At 47.8% G+C, this 26,518-nt stretch overlaps 1 protein-coding gene across 4 annotated transcripts; it reads right to left on the bottom strand.

Moving 5' to 3' along the window:
- Positions 1-40: 40 nt before the first annotated feature.
- MFN2 (mitofusin 2) lies at positions 41-26,150 on the bottom strand. Of its 4 annotated transcripts, none has more exons than XM_035117777.3 (19): positions 26,003-26,150; positions 22,594-22,715; positions 20,066-20,244; positions 19,347-19,482; positions 17,722-17,884; positions 16,168-16,292; positions 14,840-14,948; positions 13,037-13,144; positions 12,791-12,944; positions 11,456-11,523; positions 10,941-11,062; positions 10,005-10,131; positions 9,057-9,161; positions 8,484-8,586; positions 7,332-7,552; positions 6,578-6,733; positions 5,858-6,054; positions 4,592-4,726; positions 41-2,642 (listed from the first exon to the last, which is right to left on the bottom strand). In XM_035117777.3, exons 3-19 carry the CDS (start codon positions 20,238-20,240, stop codon positions 2,573-2,575), a joined length of 2,274 nt encoding a protein of 757 aa, XP_034973668.2. In that variant the 5' UTR covers positions 20,241-20,244; positions 22,594-22,715; positions 26,003-26,150; the 3' UTR covers positions 41-2,572. The 4 variants fall into 4 exon arrangements, with proteins under 4 accessions (XP_034973668.2, XP_034973670.2, XP_088527640.1 ...); XM_035117779.3 differs by having other exon boundaries at positions 26,084-26,144; XM_088671514.1 differs by having other exon boundaries at positions 25,867-26,105.
- Between the last annotated feature and the right edge of the window lie 368 nt (positions 26,151-26,518).

Below are 26,518 nucleotides of genomic sequence, written 5' to 3'. Positions count from 1 at the left end.
TCTAATGAATGCTAAAACAAAAGAAGGCTGAAGCTTCAGACCGATTTTTCCCCTTCTTTTAATTGTTTGGTTTTGGGTATTAACAGCACTGATACAGCAAGAAAGGTAATTCATGCCCAAATAAAAAATATTACCATTGTACATAACAGCAGATAGAAGAGACACACCGCAGGGAGGATTTTTGGAGAGCCCCGAATTCAACCAATGACAGAAAAGGAAATATATATATATATATGGAGTAATCAAAATTAGCAGCAATAGAACAATAAAAAATAAAGTGCATTTGGCTAAACTTGTTGCTGTAATATTGGTTGTGGCGGATTGGCTACCAAAATCCAGAAATGGCACCCCCCGTGTCATTATCAAGTTGGTTGACAGAGGACCTGGTCTTAAAGGAGCATCAAATATCTTAACGAATGAGCTAAGCTGGGGATCTAGGGTTATATCCAATGCTAACGCTACTTAGAGTAGACCCAATGAAGTTCATGAGCATGACTAGCTTAGCCCATTCAGATTCCCTCCATCAATCCAAACTGGGGTGTTTTTTTTTTAAAGGGGGTGGGTGGGATGTCAATGGAACAAATTACATGAAGTGTACAAAGGGATCAAAATCTCCACTGCGGTCGGGTCTCCAATCCACACTGTTCCAGAAGACTCCCGAGGAGGCCTGTAGTAGCCAAGGAATTTATTTCAGCCAGGTAGGGAGGGGCGGGTTCCTCATCCTGCAATTCATAACTTCTTCGGCCTGGGAGGTGCACCCTCTAATGAATCTTGTCAGTGCTTGTGGTGCTCCATGAGGACTAGCGGCATGAGAGGCAGACGAACAAATTCCTTCAAGTGGAAGGTGGGGGGGGGGGCAAAGAGTCATAATTCAAAAGAATTAAGAGGCACAGGGGATAATGATGCTCATCTGTCCTGTTCAATACATGTGAACCTCCTTGTTATAAAGCAGGGGTCATCATCATAATAATAAAAGTTGGTGCCCTTGGGTAACACCTACGGTAGCACAGCCTGGTGCCCTTGAGGTGTTTCAGACTCCAACTCCCATCAGCCCCAGCCAGCATGGCCAATGGGAAGGGATGATAGGGAGTGTAGTCCACACCTGGAAGGTGGTTACCCCAAGAGTTGAACAGGTCACACATTACATACTTGGGAACATCTAGGCAAGAGTGAGGATCTATCCAAGCCACTTCTTTGCCCAGCAATATTTCCCCGTGTTGCCTCAATCCAAGTTTGGAAGTTGTATGAAATAGCTCAGGGCGCCTTCCTGCCCTGGCCAAGCCCAAGAGACAGGGCAAAGTTTCGAGGGCAGCTCTGAGAGGCGGGCAGGCTGGCCTCACCTGCAAATCACCCGGCACCAGGTGACTCAAGAGCTCAGGGCAAAGGAACAGATCGGCGCCAGCAGGTCTCCGTGGGTGGCAGAAGGTAAGAGACGTGGTTTGTCCAAAACGACCTGGCGGGCCAAATTCAGAAGAGGCCAGAGGTCCCTTTGCCACTGTCTCAGAGAATCGCATAAACTTGCGCAGGGGAGGGCATGGCTTGGGCAAACACTTGCCTCTCGGACACCGTGGGTCTCACCCAGCTCCCACGCTCCCTCTGAGAGCCCAGCTTGGCATAAAGCCACATCAGTGAGACAGATTGCTAGCCCTGCACAGGGTAAACCCATCAATTTAAATGGGCCATTTAAATGGGCCACTTCAGAGCAGGGCACATTCACACCACTGTGATGCCTCTTTAAGCAAATCAAGGCTTTCCCCCAGAGAATCATGGGAACTGTAGTTTGTTCAGGGTGCTGAAAGTTGTTTGTTAGGATACCTCTATTCTGCTCCCAGAGTGGCTTAATAGTCAACCCCTTTTTCCCCAGGGAACTGTAGCTCTGAGAGGGGGATGGGGGTCTCCTCACAACTCTCAGCACCCTTAACTACTGTTCCCAGGATTCTCTGGAGGAAGCCAGGACTGTTAATGTGGTATCACAGAGCTTTAAATGTGGCCTTTGTGGGATACAACGCTCTAGCTGTACTGCATCTTTACCTTGAAGAATGCAATATTATTATTATTATTTAAGGAATAGATAGGCATTAATTCATTGAGAGGTGGAATTGGAGAGGGCAGTGGGAGGTGAGGAGCTTTGGGGCTGATTTTCATCATAAACTTGCTGGGGAAAGGGGATCCAAACAGAATCTGCACAAGTTGATCTGGAAATTTCATTGTCGTTAAAAGACGAAGAAGAGGGGAACGCAGACCAGACTTGTCATTCCTCCTTGTAAGTGTATAAACACAGGCATTTTCTCTCCTGCTAATTATTAGCTTATTACCACTACTGGAAGGAGGAGTGGGGAAGGAGGACTCTAAAATAAAGTGTGTGCCAAACCGGGGTTGTGGGGTGTGTGTTTAGAAATGGATAAACCATGCAGAGGCCGTGTGATTCTCTCGGTCTCGGGGCGGAAAAGGAGAGACGGGGCAGCGATTGTCTCCTCTGTGGGGGGATCCCCACCGCCTGGAACAGGTTCTGCAAGCAGGTACTCCAAGTGGCGAGCAGAAATTTCTGCCCTCCTCCTCTGCCTTTCCTCGCTTATCTGCTCTGCTGCAAGTACTGGTGTGTGAACATGTTCAGCTCGCTGTCCAACCAACCGGCTTTATTCCTGCAGAGGGAAAAGATGTCTATTATGGGATGTCGTATCCAGGATGTAGGTAAAACTATGAACGCACATGGCTTTAGAAAGCAGAAGCGTGCAAATAGGGAGCACACGGCTGGCTGGTAACCATTTCAGTTCTGAGAACCTTAGCCTGCCAGACCTAGCAGTCGTTGCAACAGAGATGCTAACAGGCCTGCCCCCAATACGTGTGGTCGCATTCTGCTTGGTTGCTGCTCAAGTTTTTACTCAAGCTTTCCTTGTGTTACAAAACAAACAGACAAGGAAAAGTATATTGGAAAATAAATATATAGTAAGAATAATATTGGAGAAAACTGGGTATTGAAACTTGCTTAACCTAAATCATATATCCCAGTTTCCAGCGGCCCTTTAAAGTACGCTTCACACAGAGTATACGCAGTCAGAATTCGACCTGGCTAAGAAAGCAGCACCAAGAGCGTAGGGAATTATCTCCCTTATATGAAACCCCTTACTAGCTGCACACTTGTAAAAGTACGCAGATGAAAATACAAACGGTTGGGTTTCTTTAACTGAAAAACAAACTGACTCTAAAGAGACTTTAAGCTAAAGCTAAATGCTTTCTCTCTTTATGGTGCTGGAGGAATTATGGTGCTGGAGGAGACTCTTGAGAGTCCCATGGACTGCTAGAAGATCAAACCTATCCATTCTTAAGGAAATCAGCCCTGAGTGCTCCCTGGAAGGACAGATCGTGAAGCTGAGGCTCCAATACTTTGGCCACCTCATGAGAAGAGAAGAATCCTTGGAAAAGACCCTGATGTTGGGAAAGATTGAGGGCACTAGGAGAAGGGGACGACAGAGGACAAGATGGTTGGACAGTGTTCTCGAAGCTACGAACATGAGTTTGACCAAACTGCGGGAGGCAGTGCAAGACAGGAGTGCCTGGCGTGCTATGGTCCATGGGGTCACGAAGAGTCGGACACGACTAAACGACTAAACAACAACAAATGCTTTCTCTCTTAGCAATGTTATCTACGCACTTTCCAAACTTCCCACAAACCTCCCATTAAACTACCCAAGAATTAACAGTAAACTAGCTTTATAACTAAGCAACTCTCATACGAAGATTCAACTGGGAATCTCTTAAACTGAGAACAACTGAGAGAGTGATCTACTAAGAGATGAATCAAACTGAAAAGATCTAACTAAGAGATACAAAAGTCTTTCTGGCAGAGCCTTATATACAAGGAGCAGAGCCCACGCCTGTGAGCAATTAACAGAAACGCTGGCACCTGTTTCTCTTAAACAGACAGTATTTACATTAGACCGGCTCTAAAGTAACTTGTCTATTCAAAAAATCCAACATATAGTACATATAGCGCTCCACCATCAATTTGTAGAGTCTTTTTCACAGCTTGATTACTTTCATTATGAGACATTCTTGTTGTAGACATTGTGCGGTTAGGGGGAAAGAGAGGGAGGGAGATGGGGGGGGGGTGCTTTAATTGTTTTTAATTCTGACTTTTAAATCATCATAACCTGCCCTGGGACCTTCTGGTGAAGGGCAGGTAACACAATCAATCAATCAATCAATCCTCTCATACTCAAGTCCTGCTTATGGGCTTCCCATGGTGGCATCTCGTTGACCTTTGGCCTGATCTAGCAGGGATTTTCCTAGGTCCTAATGGAACCTCCAGATGCGGAGGCAGTCTATCTAGTTTCCTGGGTTCTTTGGGAGATTTGGCCCCTGGGAGGACAGGATGCTGGGCTAGAAGGGCCTCTAGCCAGCAGGTTCCTCTTAAGTTCTCATGGTACCAGCATCACGCAGCTTCAGCAAATGAAGCCCTTCTGCGCATTCCACCCCCCCCCCCCGAGTTCTGCACCTGCCACCCTGGGAACGGCTCATTATATTTCACTTTTATCAGAACAGCCGGTGAAGGTGGAAACTGGGAGACAGCCCAGCTTCCAATATTCCATACCTGAGCAGCTTGGCTTTGCTCTGCAGGGAGTCCAAGATCTCAATCTTTTGATTCAGGGCCGTGATCTCCTTCTCGAGATCTTCTCTCGTCACGTCGACCTGCTGGCAGAGCTGGGCAAAGGTCCCAGCAAGCTCCCTTTCCCCAAAAAAAGGGGGGAAATGGAGAAGAGGAAGAAGTCAACCAGAGGAAAAGAAACAAAAGGGCAAGACAGAGAAACAGCACATCAAGCTGCTTGCTTTGTACCAAGTGTAGATTATTGGTGCATGTTTGTGAACATGCCGTGACAGCCAGGGCACGCCTTGAAGAAAGAATGTCTACACAGGGTTATTCAGACCATATAATCAAGAAATATTATAGCATGATGAATTCACGAGCAGGATTTGAACTACGAGCGACAAAAGGAATTAGAGGTTACTGTATTATTGTTTTGATATAAGAGAGAGAAGATAGGGTGCAGCAGGGGGGAGAAATAAAAAAAACACCATGGAAAATGGGATGGGAAGTTGCTAAAACAAAACAAAAATCTACAGTGGTGCCTTGGTTCTCAAACGCCTTGGTAATCAAACAGCTTGGAACCCAAACACTGCAAACCTGGAAGTAAGTGTTCCGGTTCGCGAACATTTTTCAGAAGACGAACATGCTCCATTTTGAGTGTTACACTTCCGCTTTGAGTGTTACGCTGAGATCTGTCTGTTTTTGCTATTTATTTTGCGTTTTTGTGGCTCTTTTTTTGTGACTGTGTGGAACCCAGTTCAGCTACTGATTGAGGGTGTGACTGCAGTACATTGTTTATTGCTTTCATTTTATGGATCCAAGGTCTCGTTAGATAGTAAAATCCATGTTAAATTGTTGTTTTAGGGGTTGTTTTGAAAAGTCGATTTTGCATTACTTTCTATGCGAAAGCACACCTTGGTTTTGGAACGCTTTGGTTTAGGAACGGACTTCCGGAATGGATTAAGTTTGAGAACCAAGGTACTACTGTATTATGTACTGGAACGTTCATGTGAAGTTTTTGGAAACGTACCTAAAAATAAATAAACAAAAGTTACGCTCAATTGCTCCAGAGGTTATACAATGGTTAGAACGTTTGTGAACATGCCACAACACGCAGGGCAGGAATCTGAGCACGCTGAGCTCTCTCTGCAAGGAGTCATTTGTGTGTTCGTAAAACAGGAGCTCTTGACAGCCACATCAAGGCTCAGAAGGTCACAATTGCAGATTCCCCCCCCCATCCCCCGGAATGCGAGCGAGAAGCGAAAGACTCACTGCTGAACTTGGTGGCTGCAGTTTGAACCCGTGTAGCTGACGATGAGCTGGAGTTTCTCGCCGGCGTAGTCCACAAACTGTCGCTTGAAAGCCCTCTCCTTCGCTCTCGTGGTCCAGGTGAGACGCTCGTAGACGTACAGCAGTCCATAGAGGCCAAAAGAAAGGGCAATCAGCCTCCAGCCCACAGCCTTCCAGACCTGCGGGCAGGAGGAAATGTGACGGTCATTTTAAAAAAAAAAAAACAGCTGATGAATCGAATCAAATCTTTATCGCTATGGTCAACGGCTAGCATTAAAGAAGCAAAATAAGAGGGCAAAGCTGAACAAAAGCAGCAGAGAGTAAAATACAATGGGCGCCAACTTATTGGAAGTCGCCGCCATGTTATGATCTCCGAAGAGTAAAATACTCATCGGAGTAAATGTGAAAAGAGCCCCTGTTTTCTTATATATGAGGAGCACATGAATTACAACTACATTGCAAGGGAGAGGTCTTGGGAAGCATCAATAGTGGGGGGGGGGGGAATCATCCAACTCAGTACTGTCTACACTGACTGGCAGCAGCTCTCCAGGGTTATGGACAGGCGTATGTGCCAGTTCTACCTGGAGATGCCAAGGATTGCACTTTCTGCATGAAGGGCCGACGCTGTGTCACTGAGCTATAGGAGGGCAGGGCGAGGGAATCAAAACACCCTCAGATATCGAGGTTCTCCTTCAAACGTACCACTCCTCCAACCACGAGGATACCCATAGAGGTTCTGGATGTGAGAGAGGCCAGCCCAGTGACCATAGAGACCATCAGCTCTTCCTGAGTCAAGGATCCCTGAGGTAAGGGAGGCAGGCTTGGGTTGGCTGGAGTCAAAGGCAGAGGACGCTGAACCTAAGTTTGAAAAAAAGGGGGGGAGAGAGGAAGGTGCAGAGAGAAGAAAGAAAAGACTCAGAGAACGGTTTGACTCCAACAAACATGGTCGGTTTACATTTATGTGTTTCTCCGAAAATAAGACACCGTCTTATATTTATTTTTCCTAAAAAACCCCCCACAGTGGCCTATATTCAGGGGATGTCTTATTTTTTTATTACGCGTCCAGCCTTGCCTCTTCCTTGGGGCCCTCCAGAACTGCGGCTATCGCTATGTCTTAATTTCGGGGTACGGCTTATATTGCGCAAATGCTTAGAAATCCTGCTATTGCTTATTTTATGGGTATGTCTTATTTTAGGAGAAACAGGGTATATATATATAGATTAAGCCACATTGGGAGCCCCCTAATAATACCAGCTTTCTGGCTCTACCTGGGTATCGAACCCAAGACCTTCCGCATACAAGGCAGAGGCTCTATTTCTCTGCCACGACCCAAGAAGAGGAGAGGAAGCTGCCACTTCCTAGTCCTGCTTGGGGGGGGGGGGCTTTTCAGGAGCACCTGATCGGCTGCTGCTGGGTGAAGCAGGGTGCTGGAGGCTAGCCCAAAGGCTCTTCTCACCTGGTCATTGTAGCCCATCAAGGCCCGCCGGGTGTTCTTGGGTCCCAGGAACCTGTTCACGAGCATCGTCCAGCCGAGAGAAAAGTGGAACTGGATATCCTCCTGGAAGTCGGCGCAGAGCTTGTCGCAGTTGAGGTCGTAGCTCATGGCGAAGCACTGCCGGGGAATGAGCTTGTCTATCTGGCCTCTCAGGGAGGCTGGCAGGAGGGGCTTTAAGCCATCTTCACGGGGGAGGAAAGAGGCAACAGGACCTGCTATTAGAACAAGCCCCAATTCACTGACCAGTGTATCAGATGCGCTGGGGATAGGAACCCTGTTGGTAGGCTGGTTTCTGCCAGCCCCTGCCAGCCTGACCAATGGTCCTTGTCTCTGCACTGAAGTCAGCTAGGGGCAGCAAGGGCAAGTGACGGCCCAGTTCAGGGATGGGGAAGCTGTGGCCCTCCAGATGTTGCTGGACTCCCAACTCCCATCAGCCCCTGCCAGCATGGCCCGTTGTCCGTGTCCCTACATTTAGAACTACGCTGGGGCAAGTAAAGGCAAGTGATGGTCCAGGCAACTGAAGGCGCCCTCCGGATGTTGCTGGACTCCAACTCCCATTAGCCACAACAGCCAATGGCCTAGGGTGACAGAAGCTGTGGTCCAGCTGCAGGTTTCCCTAGCTCTGCTTTACAAGCGAGAAAACAGATCTGGTCTCCAGGTAAATAATGGTAATTTTGAAGGGAGAAAGCAATAAAGAAGTTACAACCTAGAAAAAAGAATGTGATTTTAGATTTGGAAACTGCAAGAGTTATTGTAATAATTAGAACTCAAGAAGGGGAAATGAGGAAGTCCGAAATGTTTAGATTGGAAGTTATAGAATTGTACTATTGTATCTTTATTTTTATCTTTTTAAAATTTCTTTTTCTTTACCTACTTTATTGATATTGAGATGTGAAGAATTTTGGGGAATAAGATCTGTTGAACTTGTTTTGTATTTTTCCTTTTTTGTATTTTCTTTATAAAACCCAATAAAAATTATTTTTTTAAAAAAGAGAAAGAAAACAGAAAAGGGAGTGTCTCTGAAGCAGCCTAAATCTCCAAACATCTGGCTCAGATACAGGTACAGTACTTAATTCCCAAGCCGCCCAGGAGAGCTGCTCCCTTCTCACTAACCGATCATCTCCTGCTGCATCGTCTGCAGGGACGCCGTGATGGAGCTGGAGCAGCGGTCAGACATATTCCGGCCGAGACCCTCCTCAATGTGCCGGTGGAGTTCCTGGGGGGGGGAGGGGAAGAGAGGTAGAGCTCAAGGCTGCTCTTTGCATGGCCCTTCTCACATGAAGTACCCCCCCTCCTTATTTTATTTGCATCAATATCCTGCCTTTTCTCTCCGAGTAGCTCACATTGGAGCACATCGTTCTTCCCTCTTCCTCACTTAATCCCCACCAACGACCCTACGAGGTAGGTTAAGTCGAGAGGCAGAGACTGCTCCCCAGGGTCATCCCGGGGAGATTCATGGTCGATTGGGGAAATGAACCCTGGTCCTAGTCCTGGGAACGGTAGTCTACCCCCTAGCAGAGCTGCAACTCCCAGCACCACCACCAAACTACAGTTTCCAAGATTCTTGGAGGGGGGGGAAATCTACCACTGAGCTACAAGCCACCCCAACAACAACAAACTTCTGAGCTCTTCCTCATGCACTTATAAACGTAAAACAAACAATAGATAATAATTGCTGCGACTCACATTCTTATAAACTTTAATGACTACGGGAGATGGGTGAAAATCTAGCTGGAAGTCGTCCACCAACACAGAGAGGCGTCTGATTTCTTCCGCCATCGCGTTGGAGACCTGGAAGGTGAAATTGCGTTATGGCAGGTGACTAAGGCAAAGCACAGAGGATCAGGGCCAGAGGTGGAGCTCTATCTATGCCCAGAGCATGAGTACTGAGTGTGTGTGTGTGTGTGTGTGTGTGTTTGTGTGTGTGTGTACCAAACCTCCGCCCTCCGCCAAAGGAAAAGCAGAATGGGTGCAAATTGAAGGAAGCGTGGTTTTGCACGAAGGAATCACTCTAAAAGGATGGGGAGTGGGGCAACAGAAAATGGGAGTCAAAATCAGGGCCACTCGGAAAACAGGAGAGGAATCAGCCCTGCTGGGGAAACCCCCAAAGTATTCCAAATAACCCCCCCAAAAAACCCCCTCTGTGGGCAAAAAGTCGCCTCCCCCCACAAAAAAACCTCTAGCCCAAAGAAGACTAAACATTCTTAGCAGCCACAGGATGTTGAAACCTGGGAAACTGGATTGCTCTGCATGGATCCTGACCTGGATCACTCCAATAAGAGGAGGATTTTGCTGAGTGTTCCTGCATCGCAGGGGGTTGGACTAGATGACCCTCGGGGTCCCTTCCAGCTCTACGATTCTATGTTCTGCCTATGCAGGTCTATAACCTCCATTCTCAAAATTTTTAATCTATAAATAAGTGTATCAGTAACATAATCAGAGCAGCCTCTGGAGACTTTGAACTGCAACTCCCATCTGTCCCTGGGAGCGCAGCCCTGTTTGCCATAGTTCGGAGCAGAGGGGATTCCGCAGAGGCAGGGCGCCACCACCGAAAAGGCCCTGGTCACTCGCTCTGCTGAGCGGCACCCTGGGCCTTTGCCCGAAGCCCAGCCCAGACAGCGCCGATGCCCTCACCTGCCGCTCCACCTCTTCTGTGATCTGCTTGATCTTCAGCTTGTAGTTTTGAGTGAGCAGGTCCAGCTGCTTGTCGATGAAGCCCAGGCGCTCCTGACGGTCTTCCCGCATCTCCAGGCAGTAAATCCTGGGAGACGGAACAATGCGTGTGTTGGAGTGGTGGGAAAGAGGAGAAACAAATAAGGCATTTTCTTGTACTAAAGGGAAAGTCGGGAGATGGGCCGGTGGTTTCCGGGAGACTCCCTTCCCTAGCAGGGAGAGGGAGGAGGAGGAGGAGGAGGAGGGCTGGCTAGCCCAGACAAGGAAGAGGAAATACAGGCACCTAATACTGAACAGAGCTAGGCAACCAGGCAAGTGGGTTGTTCGCAGTTCTGTATGCACAAGGACATAGAGCAAAAGAGATTGCAAGTCTCCTCCTGATCGGCCCTTTTGCATCAGCAGCCCCCCACCCCTAGCCCCTGATCAGCCCCTTAGCGGTGGCAAGCCTCCCCCAATCAGGTCCTTAACAGTGGCAGGATTCCCCACCCTGATCAGCCCCTTAGGGGCAGCAGACCTCCCCACCCCAATAATCCTGTTAGCAGTGGCAGGCCTCCACCTCGATCAACCCTTCCGCGGCAAATGTGTTCCATTGGGACAAACCATTTCATTTCACTTAAGTGCATTCTGCACCCTGCGTTGGAAGTCTGAGCCAAAGAGCTATTACTGCGTACATCTTCCCTTAACCTGTGACTTTGTATATTCTCTAAAAGAGATTAAAAGCCTGCCTTGCTCACTTTGAACCATCTCTGCATCCAGCTTCTTTGGACCAGAGAATCAGGCAAACTCATGGAGGCGGCGATCAGTGGCTACAACCAGCCACGGTGACTACATTTTGACTTCTACTTTCAGAAGAAAGCAACGCACACGACCATCTCCTGATGTTCTGCAGCTGCTCACCTCTGTTCCTGGGCAGCCACATGCACCGAGTCCATGATGTGGCGGACCTCTTCCGCGATCTGCTTGGCTCTGACCGTGTGCTGCTCAAACTTGGTCTTCACCGCCGACTGAGAGATGCATTCCTGCATGAGCAAAGGGAACAGGAAGTTCAGCTCAGCAACCTGCGTTTTATAGATCAAAAATCAAGCAAGTTTTACATACAGCAGGTTACCTGCTTCTGGCAATCTCCAGGGAGTTACATAACCCTGGCATTTGGTGATCCACTTTCAGTCCTAACTTTGCCACCTTGAGGACTAGCAACTTGATTTTCTCCTCAATTCCCCCACCCCACAATACAACAATGTAAACAGTGAACATTTGTCCAGCAGTATATCTTCATTTCCAACGGTCTGTGCACCAATCCCTTTCACAGGGCCTTCTCTTCCCAAATTTGTGATATGACTGTCAAACATTGGGGTGTTGCCCTTGGGGTGTTGGTGTACGGGATGAGCTCAGCAGACAAAATCAAGACTTGCCTCAAATCTCCTCTCAAAGTTCTGGAACTCAAACATCCTCACTTGGAACCCTTCTGCCAGTGCCCCGCCTAGGAGGGAAAAAAGCATCAAAAACCACTTGAAATGGTCAGGATATTCCTCCCCTGCCCCAAATTAAAATCTGCAAGGGAGCCCCTGCTTCTGATCCCATTGCACATGTAAAGGCGGCCTCTCAATGAAAACAGGGTCTTTTTGGTGGCACCCGTCTTCCCTAAGAACCTCAAAACGTCATCAGCAACTTTCCCCAAGTTGGTGAAGCTCATTTGACGACAATGAGAAATCGGGTCTTTAGTGCCGTCAGCCTAGTCCAGCGGAACTCTCTGCCACTGGGGATTCGGCGGGTGCCTTCTGTGCCGACTTTCAAATGCCTGCCAAAAACCTTCCTATTCCGCCAGGCCTAGGTAAGCCATTAAGGATGCGTCCTCCCACAATGCTTAATTGATGTCTGCTTTTAACTTTTTAATGCTTTACTGTTTTTATTGCTGCAAACCTCTCAAGGTATTTATGATATAGCAGTATGCAAATGTTTTCAGGAATAAAGAAAATTGAAAGCTGACCCGTTGGGGCTGAAATCTTGTTGGCACTCAGCACCTGAGTTTGTTATTAGGAGGAGTTACAGTATTTTATTCCTATCCCACCTTTCCTCCAAGGAGCCCAATGTGGTATGTATGTATGTATGTATGTATGTATGTATGTACAGTGGTATCTCGGTTTTCGAATGTAATCTGTTCCGGAAGGCCATTCAACCTCCGAAATGGAGAAAATTGGGGGGGCGGGGGGCGGGACTCAGCTGAAGCCGTTCAACTTCCAAGTTGAAAAACGGAAGCATTTACTTCCGGGTTTTCGGCATTCAAAAACTGAAACATTCGGCTTCCGAGACGTTTGAAAACCAAGGTACCACTGTATTTTAAACTGATATATGGCCCTTCCTCAAAAAATCTCAGGGAGGTTCACAGAATAAAATACAAGATAAAACACAAGTACATAATCGAACCAAAACAGAAAGACACACACGCTTCCCGCAGACACATTTAAAAAGCTGCAGAATATTAATTGGCCAAAGGCCTGGGTTGAAGAGGAACATTTTCACCTGGCGCCTGTACAAATATATAATGAAGGTGCCAGGTGAACCTCCTTGGGGAGCGCATTCCACAAACGGCGAGCCACTATAGATAAAGCCTATTCCTAGGCCCACTCCCCAATCTAGCTACACAACAACCCTGTGAGGTAGACTAGGCCGAGAGACTGCGACTGTTGTGTCCCAGCGTCGCCCGGTGAAGACTTCCTGCTCTGGGAAGTGGGGTCCCACTCAGTTACCTCCTTCGGGCATCCCCTGCGCCTTCTGGATTCGGGCGCTCAGCACCTCTTTGGCGGAGACGAAGAAGATGCGGTCGCCGGCCTGGGCCCGATCCACCACGCCCAGCTCGTCCACCAGGAAGCTGGTGCAGCGTTCCATATGTTGCCGCCGGACCTGGAAGGGGGAAACGGGGCACGCATGAGGAACGGTGGAATCCCCCCTTCCCAAACACACCGCCCTTCACGGCTCCCACCGAAAACCCTCACCTCTTCCATGTACTCCGGTTCGGAGGCAGAGGCATCCCATCGGTTGTTCAGGATGAAAATGTTGGGCCGCGACAACCGGGTGTTGACTTTGTGGAAGAACTGCTTCTCCTGGAAAAGGAGGGCCGAAGTCAGAGAATCAGGCGTGTGTGGCTGGGTGCCCCTGGGCCCAGGGCCTGCACTCACGGCCTCCAAAGTTTCCCTTCCACACGCTCAAAAAGATCCTCTACAGGGGTACCCTGGTTTTCGAACTTAATTCGTTCCGGGAGTCCGTTCCGACTCCCAAAACTGTTTGAAACCAAGGCACGGCTTCCGATTGGCTGCAGGAGCTTCCTGCACACAAGCGGAAGCTGCGTCGGACGTTTGGCTTCCGAAAAATGTTTGCAGACCGGAACACTTACTTCCGGGTTTGCGGCGTTTGGGAGCCAATTTGTTCAGCAACTGAGCCGTTTGGGAACCAAGGTTCCACTGTATATATGTACACACACACAGTTTAGCAACCAACACGGAGCAGAGCCCAGAGACTTGGGAGCATGCAAAGCAGTCTGGTCACTCCAGAAGGGGCGGCGGTTTCACCCATGATAATACTGCCTGGTCAAGCTGCCATCATGCTCTGGCCCTCATACTGGTCCTGGGCGATGCACTGATACATAATCCCGGCCTAATCTCCATACCTAATCTCCATACCTCCATACCTAATCTCTGGCCTAATCTCCATTCTGAAGGAAATCAGCCCTGAGTGCTCCCTGGAAGGACAGATCCTGAAGCTGAGGCTCCAATACTTTGGCCACCTCATGAGAAGAGAAGAATCCTTGGAAAAGACCCTGATGTTGGGAAATATTGAGGGCACTAGGAGAAGGGGACGACGGAGGACGAGATGGTTGGACAGTGTTCTCGAGGCTACGAACATGAGTTTGACCAAACAGCGGGAGGCAGTGCAAGACAGGAGTGCCTGGCGTGCTCTGGTCCATGGGGTCACAAAGAGTCGGACACGATTAAACGACTAAACAACAACAACAATCTCCATACAAGGATTTGGAGAAGGAGAAGATTATAAATGGTAATTATATTTGGATATGGAGCTGGAAGAAGAAGAAGAAAAGCTTTGGGATTTCGGCGCTGGCCGTTCTTAAGCTTTAGCAGAAAGAAAGGATTCTGTTTAAAAATCTGGAGTGGACTCAAAGATCTTTGCTATTAAAGCTATAGTATTGCCTCTGGAAAAAGATTGGAAAAAAGAAAGGGCCGAGAGCAGAGATCCCCAAACTTTGTGTCAGCTGCAGTGTGTAGGTGTGTCACACAAATGCTCCTTCCGGGGCTGGAAAGGGGGTTAGTTTAACTTCCAGTTTGCTAGTAAAACTGAATTACTGTGTCACGAAATGATGCCAAACTGAATTACTGTGTTGCGAAATGATGCACGTCTGAAAAGCGTGTCGCCAATATGGACAGTTTGGAAAGCCAGAGCCTAGAGCAAGGATACTACCATAAAAAACAAGAGGGATGCAACAGGATATTAAGCTGGAGATACATTACTGGACATGTGTAATGAGAAATCAAAGTGGGATAATACAACAGGAAGTGGAATACAATAAGATATAGAACTTAATGTGTTTGTTTAGACTAGTTTGTTCTATATTATGAAAAGCCTTTAATATATATATTTTTTAAAAAGCAACTCGCAAGCAACACCCAAACTCAATGGTGACTCTCTCTGCTTGTGATGATTCCCAGCCAACAGATATTGAGAGGCATGGCAAAGTCTCCTCCGAAAGCAGAGAGAAGGCGAATTAACCGAAGGGCGAGTGTTACCGTCTGCATCAGCGTTGATTCGGAGTTAGCCACCAAGACAAAGACGTCAGCGTCCAAGCAGAACTTGTCAATCCAGCTGTCCAATTCAGTGGTAACGTCGATCCCAGGGCTAATAGGATGGGGGGGGGGTGGAGGGGAGGAATGCCAGATGCAGAGGAAAGTGTTATTGACAGCTGTCTTGTTTTAATAGCCTTAGCCCGACAACACAACAGCCCCCCCCCCCGAACAACTGAGAAAGCAGGGCTTCAGTTCAAAGTTATTCATTTCCTAACATTTATAAACAGCTTGATTGCAAAAAGAAACCACCCTCCTTCAAACACACACACACACACACACACACACACACAATCAGACCTTCAGAAAACCAACAATGAGCTAAAAACCAGATTAAAACGCGTGTCGGCATTCTACACACGTGGGCAGCTTGGCCTACAAATGATTTTAGCGGGCACCAAAAAAGGAGCCTGCCTAGTGTCAAGTGGCAGGGAGTTCCAAAGCGCAGGTTCCACCACACTAGAAGATTTACCTCTTACAAATGCAGGAGGAGTATAATTTGGCACCTGCAGCAGCGCCAGTTCTGCAGATCAGAGAGGTCAAGCTGGCCTATTTGGGGGTAAGGTGATATTGCCGGGAAACCTGACCCAAACTGTTAAAGAGTTTTATGTGCTATTAGTAAAAACTTTAACTCAGCCTGGTAGCAAATCAGACACCAAAACAGATCTCTGAGCACAGGTGATACACACAAATAATTAGAAGAACACGGAAGAGCCAAAGGCCTAACTAGTCACGCTTCCTGTTTCTTGTGAAAGCTTCTGTGGGGCAGAAATAACTCCTGCAACAGACAGAACCTTATCCTGCCTCTTATTATGCATATAGTTCAATCGAGCCTCCATGGTCAGTCAGAGTCTACCTGTGAGTACCAGATACTGAGAATAGCATCCTGCATCTCAGCCAAATGGATGCTTTTGAGAAACTAACAGCCAGTTTTCAGGACTGGGAGAGAGGAGGTTTTTTTAAAAAGGCGCAAACTGTTTTTAGAAAGAGAGGGGCAGATTTTAGAAGCAGGGAAGGAATTAAAGCTATTATCTCAAATCGCCTACGGAGAAGGGCTAAGCTCGCTGCAATTAGCTCACCGGGAGAATATAGCATCCGTTTACAAATTAAACGCCTGCTAAGCCCGGGAGCTGGAAGATTGCCAGCAGCGCGGGAGGAGTTTCTGGAAAAACAGCTCCATCGTTTTCCGTCCTTCTACATGTGTACAGCAACTGAGCAGCCAACTGGTTTCAGGATTGTTCCCCAGGGCCATGGGGGAAAGGGAGATCTCTCACCTGTCCATCAAAACCAGGTCATCTTTGAGGAGGGGACACTTGGAGTTCGGCCACATGACGCTGACCATTCCTCCGGCAGTCAGGAGTTCGTCTTGATGGAGCGCGTGAGCCAGTTGGTTGACCGTCTGGACGTAGAGGGTTGGCAGATAGAAAGAGAGAAATAATAATAATAATATTTATTTTATTTATTTATACCCCGCAGCTTCCAACCCATATTAATAACAATCTGATTCAGTACCAAAAAAGTCTCAATAACTTAAAAACAAACAACTTATATCAAAGCAATATTCAAAGATCCATTAGAATCTAGTGGTAAACAGGAAAATGAAATATCAGCAAATAACAATTAAACGCTTTACACTTATCAGTTATGTCAGAGGTTGTTACGGCTCCTCCTGAGTAACGACTCTCCACGTACTTGTCTTTCTAAAGTCTTTATTGGTGCACATTATTTACAGTGCAGTGAGCTGTCGGTTTCATGTCTTCTCATTCCGTCTCAGAATCCGGCACTGCCCCCTTTCTCGACTTGGACCAGCATAAAAGCCTCGGGACAGTAAATCTCCTCCCCTTTCTCCTCCTCCTTAATTCCGGTGCCGGGGGAAAGGGTCTACGCTCCGTGCTTTCCCTTTCCCCCCTTTCCCCTTCTCTCTCTTCCCGCCTGTGGAGTCGGGGCTCTCCCATGCTGCCAGAGCCCTGGTACTCCCTCTCCGTTTCCTGACTAGCCCCTTCAGACCCTGCGCTTTCCTGGCAGCTTGGAGACGAACTGCTCCTGATGGGAGGGGGAGGTTCTCTATACTCTCTCCCCCTTACAAGTTACAATAGAGAATTACTAAACGACAATCAATGAAAACAAAGGCAAGTCACAATGCATAAAATACCACGGACATACAAAACCATGTAAAAGAATCAAAGAAAATTATGGGTTTGAGTGGGAAGTGGTTTTGGGAGGCTTAGAAGCCCACTCTACCATTAAGTGGTATAGAAACTATTTGTTCATAAAATTTACACAGCTCCTGATTGTAGGAAAAAACTCCTCGAAGTGCTTTGCAAAAAAATAAAAATAATAACAACAATAATTTATTATATATACCCCGCCCATCTGGCTGGGTTTCCCCAGCCACTCTGGGCGGCTTCCAACAAAAGTATTAAAATACAACAATTTATTAAACAATAAAAGCTTCCCTAAACAGGGCTGCCTTCAGATGTCCTCTAAAAGCCTGGCAGTTGTATTTCTCTTTGACATCTGGGTGGGAGGGCGTTCCACAGGGCGGGCACCACTACCGAGAAGGCCCTCTGCCTGGTTCCCTGTAACTTGGCTTCTCGCAGCGAGGGAACCGCCAGAAGGCCCTCGGCACTGGACCTCAGTGTCCGGGCAAAACGATGGAGGTGGAGACGCTCCAAGAAAAAAAAGAAAATTACCAGTAGGAAAAACCAGCAATAATAATGTAAAAGTTTCATGGAGTAAAAACAATAGTAGATTAAAAACATATGGACAGAGCTCCTTGCCCTCCCTTCCATAAACTGTCACCCTCCGCTGATCGGAGATGGGCTCACCTTGACGCTTTTCTTCTCCTCGGACCCCTCGGTGAGCAGAAAGGCGTCCTGGCCCTCTGTCCCCTCCACGCGCAAGAAGCAGTTTGTGGTGTGTCCGATGCCCGAGGGAAGGACCTTGTCCCACAACATGGCATTGATCACTGTGCTCTTCCCGTTGCTCGTCCTGAGAACACAAACGCATCTGTAAGGTCCTTGGGGCGGGGACCTGCCCTGCCTGGACAAAAGGGCTATGATGTAAAACCGGGGGGGAGGCCAGCTGACCCTTTATTACCGGCCCTTGATCAGTCCTCGCCAGCCACAAACAACAGACACGTCGTTGTGCCCGCAACTCCTCGGCTGTGAAGGGGATTTTGTTTTGTTTTTTAAATCATTTTATTTATTTAAGCAGGTAAATCTGTTCCAGCAACACACAAGAACAAAGGAAAACAACACAACCGGGTGAGATAAGGGAGATAAAAGAACTACACAACTCCTAGAAGACGCCTGAAGGCAGCCCTGTATCAGGAAATTTATATTGTTGGACGTTTTGTTATTTTTTTTAAAGTGCTGGAAGCCGCACAGAGTGGCTGGGGAAATAATAAGGTGATAAAAAGGCTAGCACATTTGCAAAGCTAAGCAGGGTCCGGGATGGTTTCAAATTGGATGGGGAGCCACATGTTGAGATGCCCACATTGCAGAGGGGTTGGGCTCTAAAAATTCTATGAAAATTAAACACACCCAAAGCATTTAGTCTGGGTTATTTCATTCATGTCCCCTGGAAAACAAATGCTGCTATTATTATTATTATTATTATTATTACTACAGGTACTTAACAAAGGTTGAAAATCCTGCAGCAAGAGTATTATTGGCACAGAAATGGAAGCAAGAAGAATTACCGACGAAAGAGGAATGGCAGACGAAATTAATGGACTATGCAGAATTGGATAAAATGACAGGGAGAATTCAAAACCAGCGGGACCAGAAATTCTCGAAAGATTGGTGTAAATATGCGAGTTATTTGAAAGACAATCAATTGACTACGTTCCTTACAAGACGTTTTGTAAGGAGAACTATATGAAATATTACAGAAAAGATTTATGAGAATGGATTTTACGTTATTGACTTGTAAAAGTAATACAGTAGTTAGGATAATAAATGTAAGATTAAAAGAGGTTTGAAAATCATTAGACGTGGTTGATGGAAATCTCAGGCTAAAATAGCCAAAATGATGAATAGAGATGAGATGAGATGATTTGTTTGGAAAATATATGCAAAAACACACACTCTCTCTCTCTCTCACACACACACACAGGTCAAAAATCCAGTTATTGCTCTATCCACTTTTTCCTCTGGCCCTGCAAAACACTGGCATGTGGCCCTCAGGAAGTTGTCCAGAAGGGAATGTGGCCCTCGGGGTGGGGGAAAAGGCTTCCCTGCCACCTTTTTATGGCTGAGCAGGGATCTGAGCTTCTGAAGTGTTAACTTTTTCCAGCCAAAAGTAAAATGAGAAGGTGACTCAATCAAGCTGGCATTTGTTGGCAGACAAGGGCACACTGGAGAGCTTCTGCCACCTGCTACAGACTTCCCTCCACCCTCAGTCAAATTCCCCACGGGGCACAAGACCGCTTGCCTGGCGCCCCACTCACCGTCCGAAAAAGGCCACCTTCATGTGACGCCGGGCCAACACCTGGCTGATGCCGCCCACCTTGGACAGGTAGCCTTTGACCTCCAGCACCTGCTCCTCTGTAGTGATGGGGTCCAGCTCCACGTTCTTGTGCGTTTCTGAAACCAAAAGGGAGCCAAATCTACAAGGGCTGCCATGCTTTTCCTAAAGTAAGGTTCTAGTCCTCATTGGTTCTTAACCAAGTTCTGGTTTCAAGAGAAACATAGGAAGGCGTCTTGTTCTGAGTCTGGCAAATCGATGGCTACCAGCCACAATGCTCAGAGGCAGCGACGCTTCTGAATACCAGTTGCCCTTGGGTCAATCTAGCTCAGTAATGTCTACACTGACAGGCAGCAGCTCTCCAAAGTTTCAGGCCAGGGGAATCTTGCAAGGTCATTCTCCAGTTAGAAGGAGAGAAGCAACTGAAGGAAGACTTTGGAGAACTGCAGACTGGGCAAGCTTCCTAGGTAAAGTAGACTCTGTATAAGGCTGCTTCCTCGGTTTCTGGTTAAATTCAGAACCATGAGGACTAGACTCTTGGTTCATCTTTAGCACCGACTCCGTACAAACCAGCTTACGTTTCCAATTTAAACCGGCCGCCCCCATTTATTCTCCGCTCGCTCGCCTACACAAATTCCTCATCGCCCGTGGCGAGCCGGCAAGTTGTTTTAAAAACACAACGCGCAGAAGAGGCCGCCTTACCCTCCAGGAATGCCGAGCTCTCCTGGATGTAGGCAGCCAGCTGTTCGAAGATGCCATTGATCTTCTTCTTGGCGGTGACGAAGTGCTTGAGCGGGGAGGCGTTGACTTCCGCCATGTGTCTCTTGTCCTTCTTGCCGGAGACAATGGACTTGGAGCAAGGGAAGAGCAGGGACATTGCGCTATAGGGGGAGCGGGGGGGGGGGGCAGGGAAGAGAGAAAGAGAGGAGTGAACAGTCAGATAAACCCTGTGGTTCTTCATGCGGCGCAGAGTTGAACTATGGAACTCACTGCCACAGGAGGTGTTGACGGACACCAACCTAGATGGCTGTAAAAGAGGACTGGACAATTGTTGTTGTTGTTGTTGTTATCCAGCAAGAGTTGTCTTAACATTCTTTTTTTTGTATATAATTTTTTATTAAATTTTCTGTTTTACAATTTAAAGAACTCATTTTTACATTCTTGAGATATCCATGACTTCCCTTCTTCTCTTTTCATGGTTCATTTTACATATCATAAACCCCTGCATATTTTACAAAAAATATACCATTCAGTATTCCATTATGACATCCATCAAAACTTATTTACACTGTTTATCTTAATGCCACCAACGTTTTCCGCTCTACACAATCATTTCCCATATATTCAATAAACGTTTTCCGATCTTCTCCAAACGTTTTCCATCTTCTTGTTCTCTTATTCTATATGTTAAGTCTGCAAGCTGCACATATTCTGTCAACTTAAGTTGCCATTCTTCTTCGGTTGTCGTCTTAAAGTCCTTATTACATTCTTATGCTCAAATGCAACATGAACCAACTACATCGACAGGAGGGTCCTCCAGGGATGCTAAAGGTTTTTCTTTTCAACCACTCTCCCCTCCCACCTGCTCAAAGTCCTGCCACTTTCGGAACAGGAAACAATGGAGACAGCTTAAAGTGGGGAATCAGCTCTCAGATTTGCTGCTCAGGAAAGAAAGCGAAGAGCGACAGGCTCAGAGGGAGAGGCGCTCCCCTTAATCACTCCATCTTTAGCACATGCCAGCTGAGCCAAGGTTGGAGGATGGAACTGAGCACCTTTCTTATGTAAGCGTAAGCTTAGGGAGAAAAGCAAGTGAGGGTCACAGTGTTCAAGGGCCTGGGGAAAGCAGGATGTGTGCAAAAACCCCACTAAGAATATGCGTATCTATCACACTGGTGCTGGGGATTAATGGCGTTTGAATATTCCGGACTCCAAAATGTTGGACCCCAAGGTATTTCTTAACACTCGGCTCTAATAAGCCCATTTAATTTTGAAACTCTTTACCAGAAAAGGCAACAGCCGCTAGCTTAGATGGTGTTGAAAAATGATCACAGGAAATGATTCTGTGGACCGCCCCAGGGATTTTGCGATGAAGGGCGGTAGACAAATTCAATAAATAAAATTCACAGAGAGCTATCCGAGCAAAATAAACTTACCCCATACAATGAAAGTATGCATCCAAATATCAGGTGCTGTAATACAAAAACCACCAAGAAACTTCATCTCTCGCCTTCACTCTTTCCTTTCATGCTGTGCCTTTCAGGATACAAGCTGCTCTGGGAGCCTTTTTCAGATGAAGAGCAGGGCAAGGCAAATCCTCCACCCCCCCCCCCTGTTCCAATGGGCTTTTGGTACACCTGGCTTTTGTGCCAAGTTCTTCTGTGTGTGACTTTGAATGGTTTCAAGTTTTCAAGAAATAAAAGATCAGGCTGAGTTCAAATTAAAGGCCGGGCGGAATTACAGGCCCGGCGGAAGGAGGTTAAATCCTGTAGGGCCCTAGTCTCAAGGGACAGTGCATTCCACCAGGTCGGAGCCATCACTGAAAAGGCCCTGGCCCTGGTGGAGGATAGTCTGACTTCCTTAGGGCCTCTAAACTATGGTTATTCATGGAACTTAAGGTCCTCTGCGGGGCATACCAGGAGAGGCAGTCCCGTAAATACGAGGGCCCTAACCCACAAAGGGCTTTAAAGTTCAAAAACAGCCCCTTGAACCTCACCCTATACTCCACTGGGAGCCAGTGCAACTGGTAAAGCACTGGGTGAATATGCTCCCATGCCAAGGACCCCGTGAAGAGCTTCATTGCAGCATTCTGCACCCGCTGGAGTTTCTGGGACAGTTGTTGTTATTCTCTTTGACATCTTGTGGGAGGGCGTTCCACAGGGCGGGTGCCACTACCAAGAAGGCCCTCTGCTTGGTTCCCTGTAACTTGGTTTCTCGCAGTGAGGGAACCGCCAGAAGACCCTTGGAGCTGGACCTCAGTGTCCGGGTAGAACAATGGGGGTGGAGATGCTCCTTCAGGTCTACTGGGCCAAGGCGGTTTAGGGATTTCAAGGTCAGCACTAACACTTTGAATTGTGCCCAGAAAGGTACTGGGAGCCAATGTAGGTCTTTCAATGTAGGTCTTTCAATGTAGGTCTTTCAATGTGGTCTCGGCGGCTGCTCCCAGTCACCATTAGGGATGCATGTATGTTTGAGGAATATCCCGCCCCACCCCAAATCGCTGCCCAACTTACTTCTAAGGCACAGGCTGGGTTCTCAAAGGGCGAGCATGGTCCGTGTCTTGTTTCCTAAGCGGTTCAGAGAAAAGGTGAAGACGCTGTCTCCCCTGCGCCAAATCCAATTTGCTCCCCCGTCACTGCAAGGAGAGAAAGTTGGACGGGATTAGAGAATGCCCATGGCCCAGACACACGGCTGCTGTTTGCATTTTTCTTGCCAATGGTGCAAATGCCCCCAAGCCCCCGCTGCGTATCCCTGGGGTTCCATCTGCACCACACATTTAAGGCCGCGCCAGATCACTTTAAAGAGCCCCGGCTTTCCCCCAAAGCATCCTGGGAACTGTAGTTTGTTAAGGGGTGCTAGGGGGTGTCAGGAGACCACAGTTTCCCGCACAGAGTGGCTTAACAATCAATGCCCCTTCCCAAGGAATTCTGGGAATTGTGGCTCTGTAAGGAGAATACTAGGGGGCGCAGGTGGCGCTGTGGGTTAAACCATAGAGCCTAAGGCTTGCCAATCAGAAGGTCGGCAGTTCGAATCCCTGCGATGGGGTGAGCTCCCGTTGCTCGGTCCTAGCTCCTGCCAACCTAGCAGTAGATAAACAGGTACCACTCTTGCGGGAAGGTAAACGGCGTTTCCGTGTGCTGCTCTGGTTCGTCAGAAGTGGCTTAGTCATGCTGGCCACATGACCCGGAAGCTGTCTGCCGGCTCCCTCGGCCAAGAAAGCGAGATGAGCGCTGCAACCCCAGAGTCAGTCACGACTGGACCTAATGGTCAGGGGTCCCTTTACCTTTACCTAAGGAGAACACTATTTTCTGGACCCTTAGCAAACTACAGTTCCTAGTGTTGGGGGTTTTTTTTGGTGGGGAAGTCATAACTGTTTAAAGTGCTGTAAATAGCGCTGGTGTTGTCTGAATCCAAATAAGAAACACACCATCCTTTCCACCATTTCCCTCCCCGACCCCATATTTTATTAAGTACCGGTATTTTCTAAGGCATTCAGAAATGATGGCGACAACATGGAATACCTCAATGCTATTCAGAAACAACAACTCCTTTCCTTACAGCAGAGAAAAATACATGGAAATAAATCTACCAAACCTATCATCCCTATTAGACTGATTACGCACTCAGGTCTCCAAGTGACTTACATTTAAAAACTTAACGACAATGCCAGCAAAAATTCACATATGAACACCTCTAATGTGTATACAGACATATAAAACAACCCACTAACAGCTACAGGAAGGTTTGGCAGCATAGCAGAGCAAAATCAGCTCCGTCCAAGCGTGGAGGGGAAAGTTAAGGCTTTACCTGGCGCCAAAAAGATCTCAGCGAAGACGCCAGGGGGAACTTCAATGGCGCCAGCAACCCACAGACCAGGGAGCAAACTTGCCTTTGCAAAGCGCTAGGAGAATCCAATTTGCCCAAAGAGCTGCGATCACATTGTTGGCCAGGTTTGGCTATGGGGTGCAGAAGGCTCCCTTGCTACAGAAACCCCTACTAGCTACTGGTCTGTTTCCAAGCACAACTCATAGCACTGGTTATGACCTATAAAAGTGATGTTAAACTCTCGAGAATAATCTTTTGGAGAATATTCTCAAGAATATTCTCGATTAATGAGAGTATTAGAGTATCTTCATTTAAAATAGGAGAATATTCATTTTAATGCATTGAAAATGATATAATTAGTTAATATACATCTTTATTCATGGGAAAACGTCAACTGTTTCAATCACATGCTGTCACACATAACTGTATAGGACCCCTGACAGTTAAGTCCAGTCACAAACGACTCTGGGGTTGCGGCACTCATCTCGCTTTACTGGCCGAGGGAGCCGACGTTTGTCCGCAGACAGTTTTTCTGGGTCATGTGGCCAGCATGACTAAGCCGCTTCTGGCGAAACCAGAGCAGTGCACGGAAACGCTGTTTACCTTCCCGCCGGAGCAGTACCTATTTATCTACTTGCACTTTGACGTGCTTTCGAACTGCTAGGTTGGCAGGAGCTGGGATCGAACAACGGGAGCTCACCCCATCGCGGGGATTTGAACTGCCAACCTTCCGATCGGCAAGCCCTAGGCTCAGTGGTTTAGACCACAGCGCCACCCGTGTCCCAGGACCCACCATACTATCACCCAAACGCATGAAAAAGTGCGTCTTCCCCCTGTCCCAAAATGAAGTACGTACAATGCGAGTCCTCATGGCTTATTTACACAGAAAGCTGTCTTATACAGAGTCAGACAAGGGGCTCAGAATTGTCAGCAACTGCCCAGGGTTTCAGGGGCCAGGAGCCTCTCCCTGGAAAAGCTGAGCACTGATCCCAGGACCTTTTAAATGCATACCAGAGATGGTTCGTTCCCACCCAAAATAAAGGAAGACCGTAGTTTTCGTGGCTTCAAATTAAAGGCTGGTTTAAATAGGAAGGTGCCATATCCAGAATCAGTTCCTGCACAGTGTTTCTAGGGTTCCAGGCAAGGGCCTTTGCCCCAGTCAGTGCCGGATTTACGTATAAGCTAAACAAGCTATAGCTTAGGGCCCCACTCTCTTGGCTCCCCCAAAAAACCTAAAGCAAAAAACAACAACAACTAGATGTACATTTCCAAAATATAAGATAAAAAACAAATAAAATAAAATCTACATACAGCAACAGCGTTTTGTATTGTGTAGGCTCCTATGATGTAAGTAATGGAATATACAGCATATATTCAACACAAAAAAACAGCGACAATTTGTTGTTGACAAAGGACAGCTGGACATATAAAGGGCCCCATTACCTTCAGTAGCTTAGGGCCTCAACAAACCTAAATCCGGCCCTGGTCCCAGTCCTGCCTGCAGATTCCAGGCATCAAACCTTCTGCATGCAAAGCAGATGTCCCGCCCCTGAACTGCAGGCCAGGTCACCCCTGCCCATGGACGTAGCCAGGATTTAGGGGGGAAGGCCTTTTGTTAGGGGCGCATAACCTCGTTTTGTTAGTCATTTTTATTAATTTGGGGGGCAGCTGCCCCTCCCTGCCCCTCCCTCCCTGCCCCTCCCTGCCCCCCAAACCCACCCCGCACCCAGCCAGCCCCCTACCTGCTTACCTTCACGCTCACACCTTGCAGAAGGCACAGTCGCGGGCGCCTTTCGTTTTGCAAGGGATTCCCGCACCTGGATCCTACCCTCACCCCGACCCCTCGCACCTGCCAGTCCGCCCCAAGGCCACCCATGCCAGCCACGCCCTTCAGACTGGGCTGCAGCGAGCAAGCGCCCGCCCACCTGGCACATGCCCGACCCACGTGCGCGGAGCCTCACCTGGCCGCCAACCCGAACGCGCGCACACACCTTGCACGCGTGACCCGAGCCGACACGTGTCGCGCACGCAAGGGAACGCCGCCGCCACCTTCCTCCTCCTCCAAACCTCAAGCAAGAGCGGTTTGCGAAGAGGTACCTGATTCGAAGGCTGCCCACGTCTGAACCCGCTGACACGCGTCCACTCGCCTCGCCCGCTCCCCAGTCGCTGCCCTCTCACCTTCACCTTCTCCCCCGACTGCGCTGCTGCGAGGAGGAACCAAACCCCGGGCATCGTCAGAGGGGAGCGCCGGGAGGTGACGTCACGCCAACCGCGACGGCCACCCCCACTGCCTCATGGGAGCTGTAGTTTCTGTGAGTCATTACCTTGAGTCCTTCCAGCCGCAAGGTTGCAGGGAAAGGTAAGTCCCGGGGCTGGAAGCTGCAACGGGATATATGTGGGCTGTAATAATTAATTAATTAATTAATTAATTAATTAATAATAATGTAATAATATTAATAATATAACAATTTGTATATAATCATAATAAAAATAGTAATAATAATAATAGTAATAATAATTATAATTTATTTATATCCCGCCCATCTGGCTGGGTTTCCCCAGCCACTCTGGGCGGCTTCCAACAGAATATTAAAATACAATGATCTATTAAGC

Source organism: Zootoca vivipara, chromosome 6 (assembly GCF_965207765.1).
Source record: "Zootoca vivipara chromosome 6, rZooViv2.hap1.1, whole genome shotgun sequence".
Lineage (NCBI taxonomy): Eukaryota > Metazoa > Chordata > Lepidosauria > Squamata > Lacertidae > Zootoca > Zootoca vivipara.
This window is presented reverse-complemented; position numbering and strand designations above follow the sequence as displayed.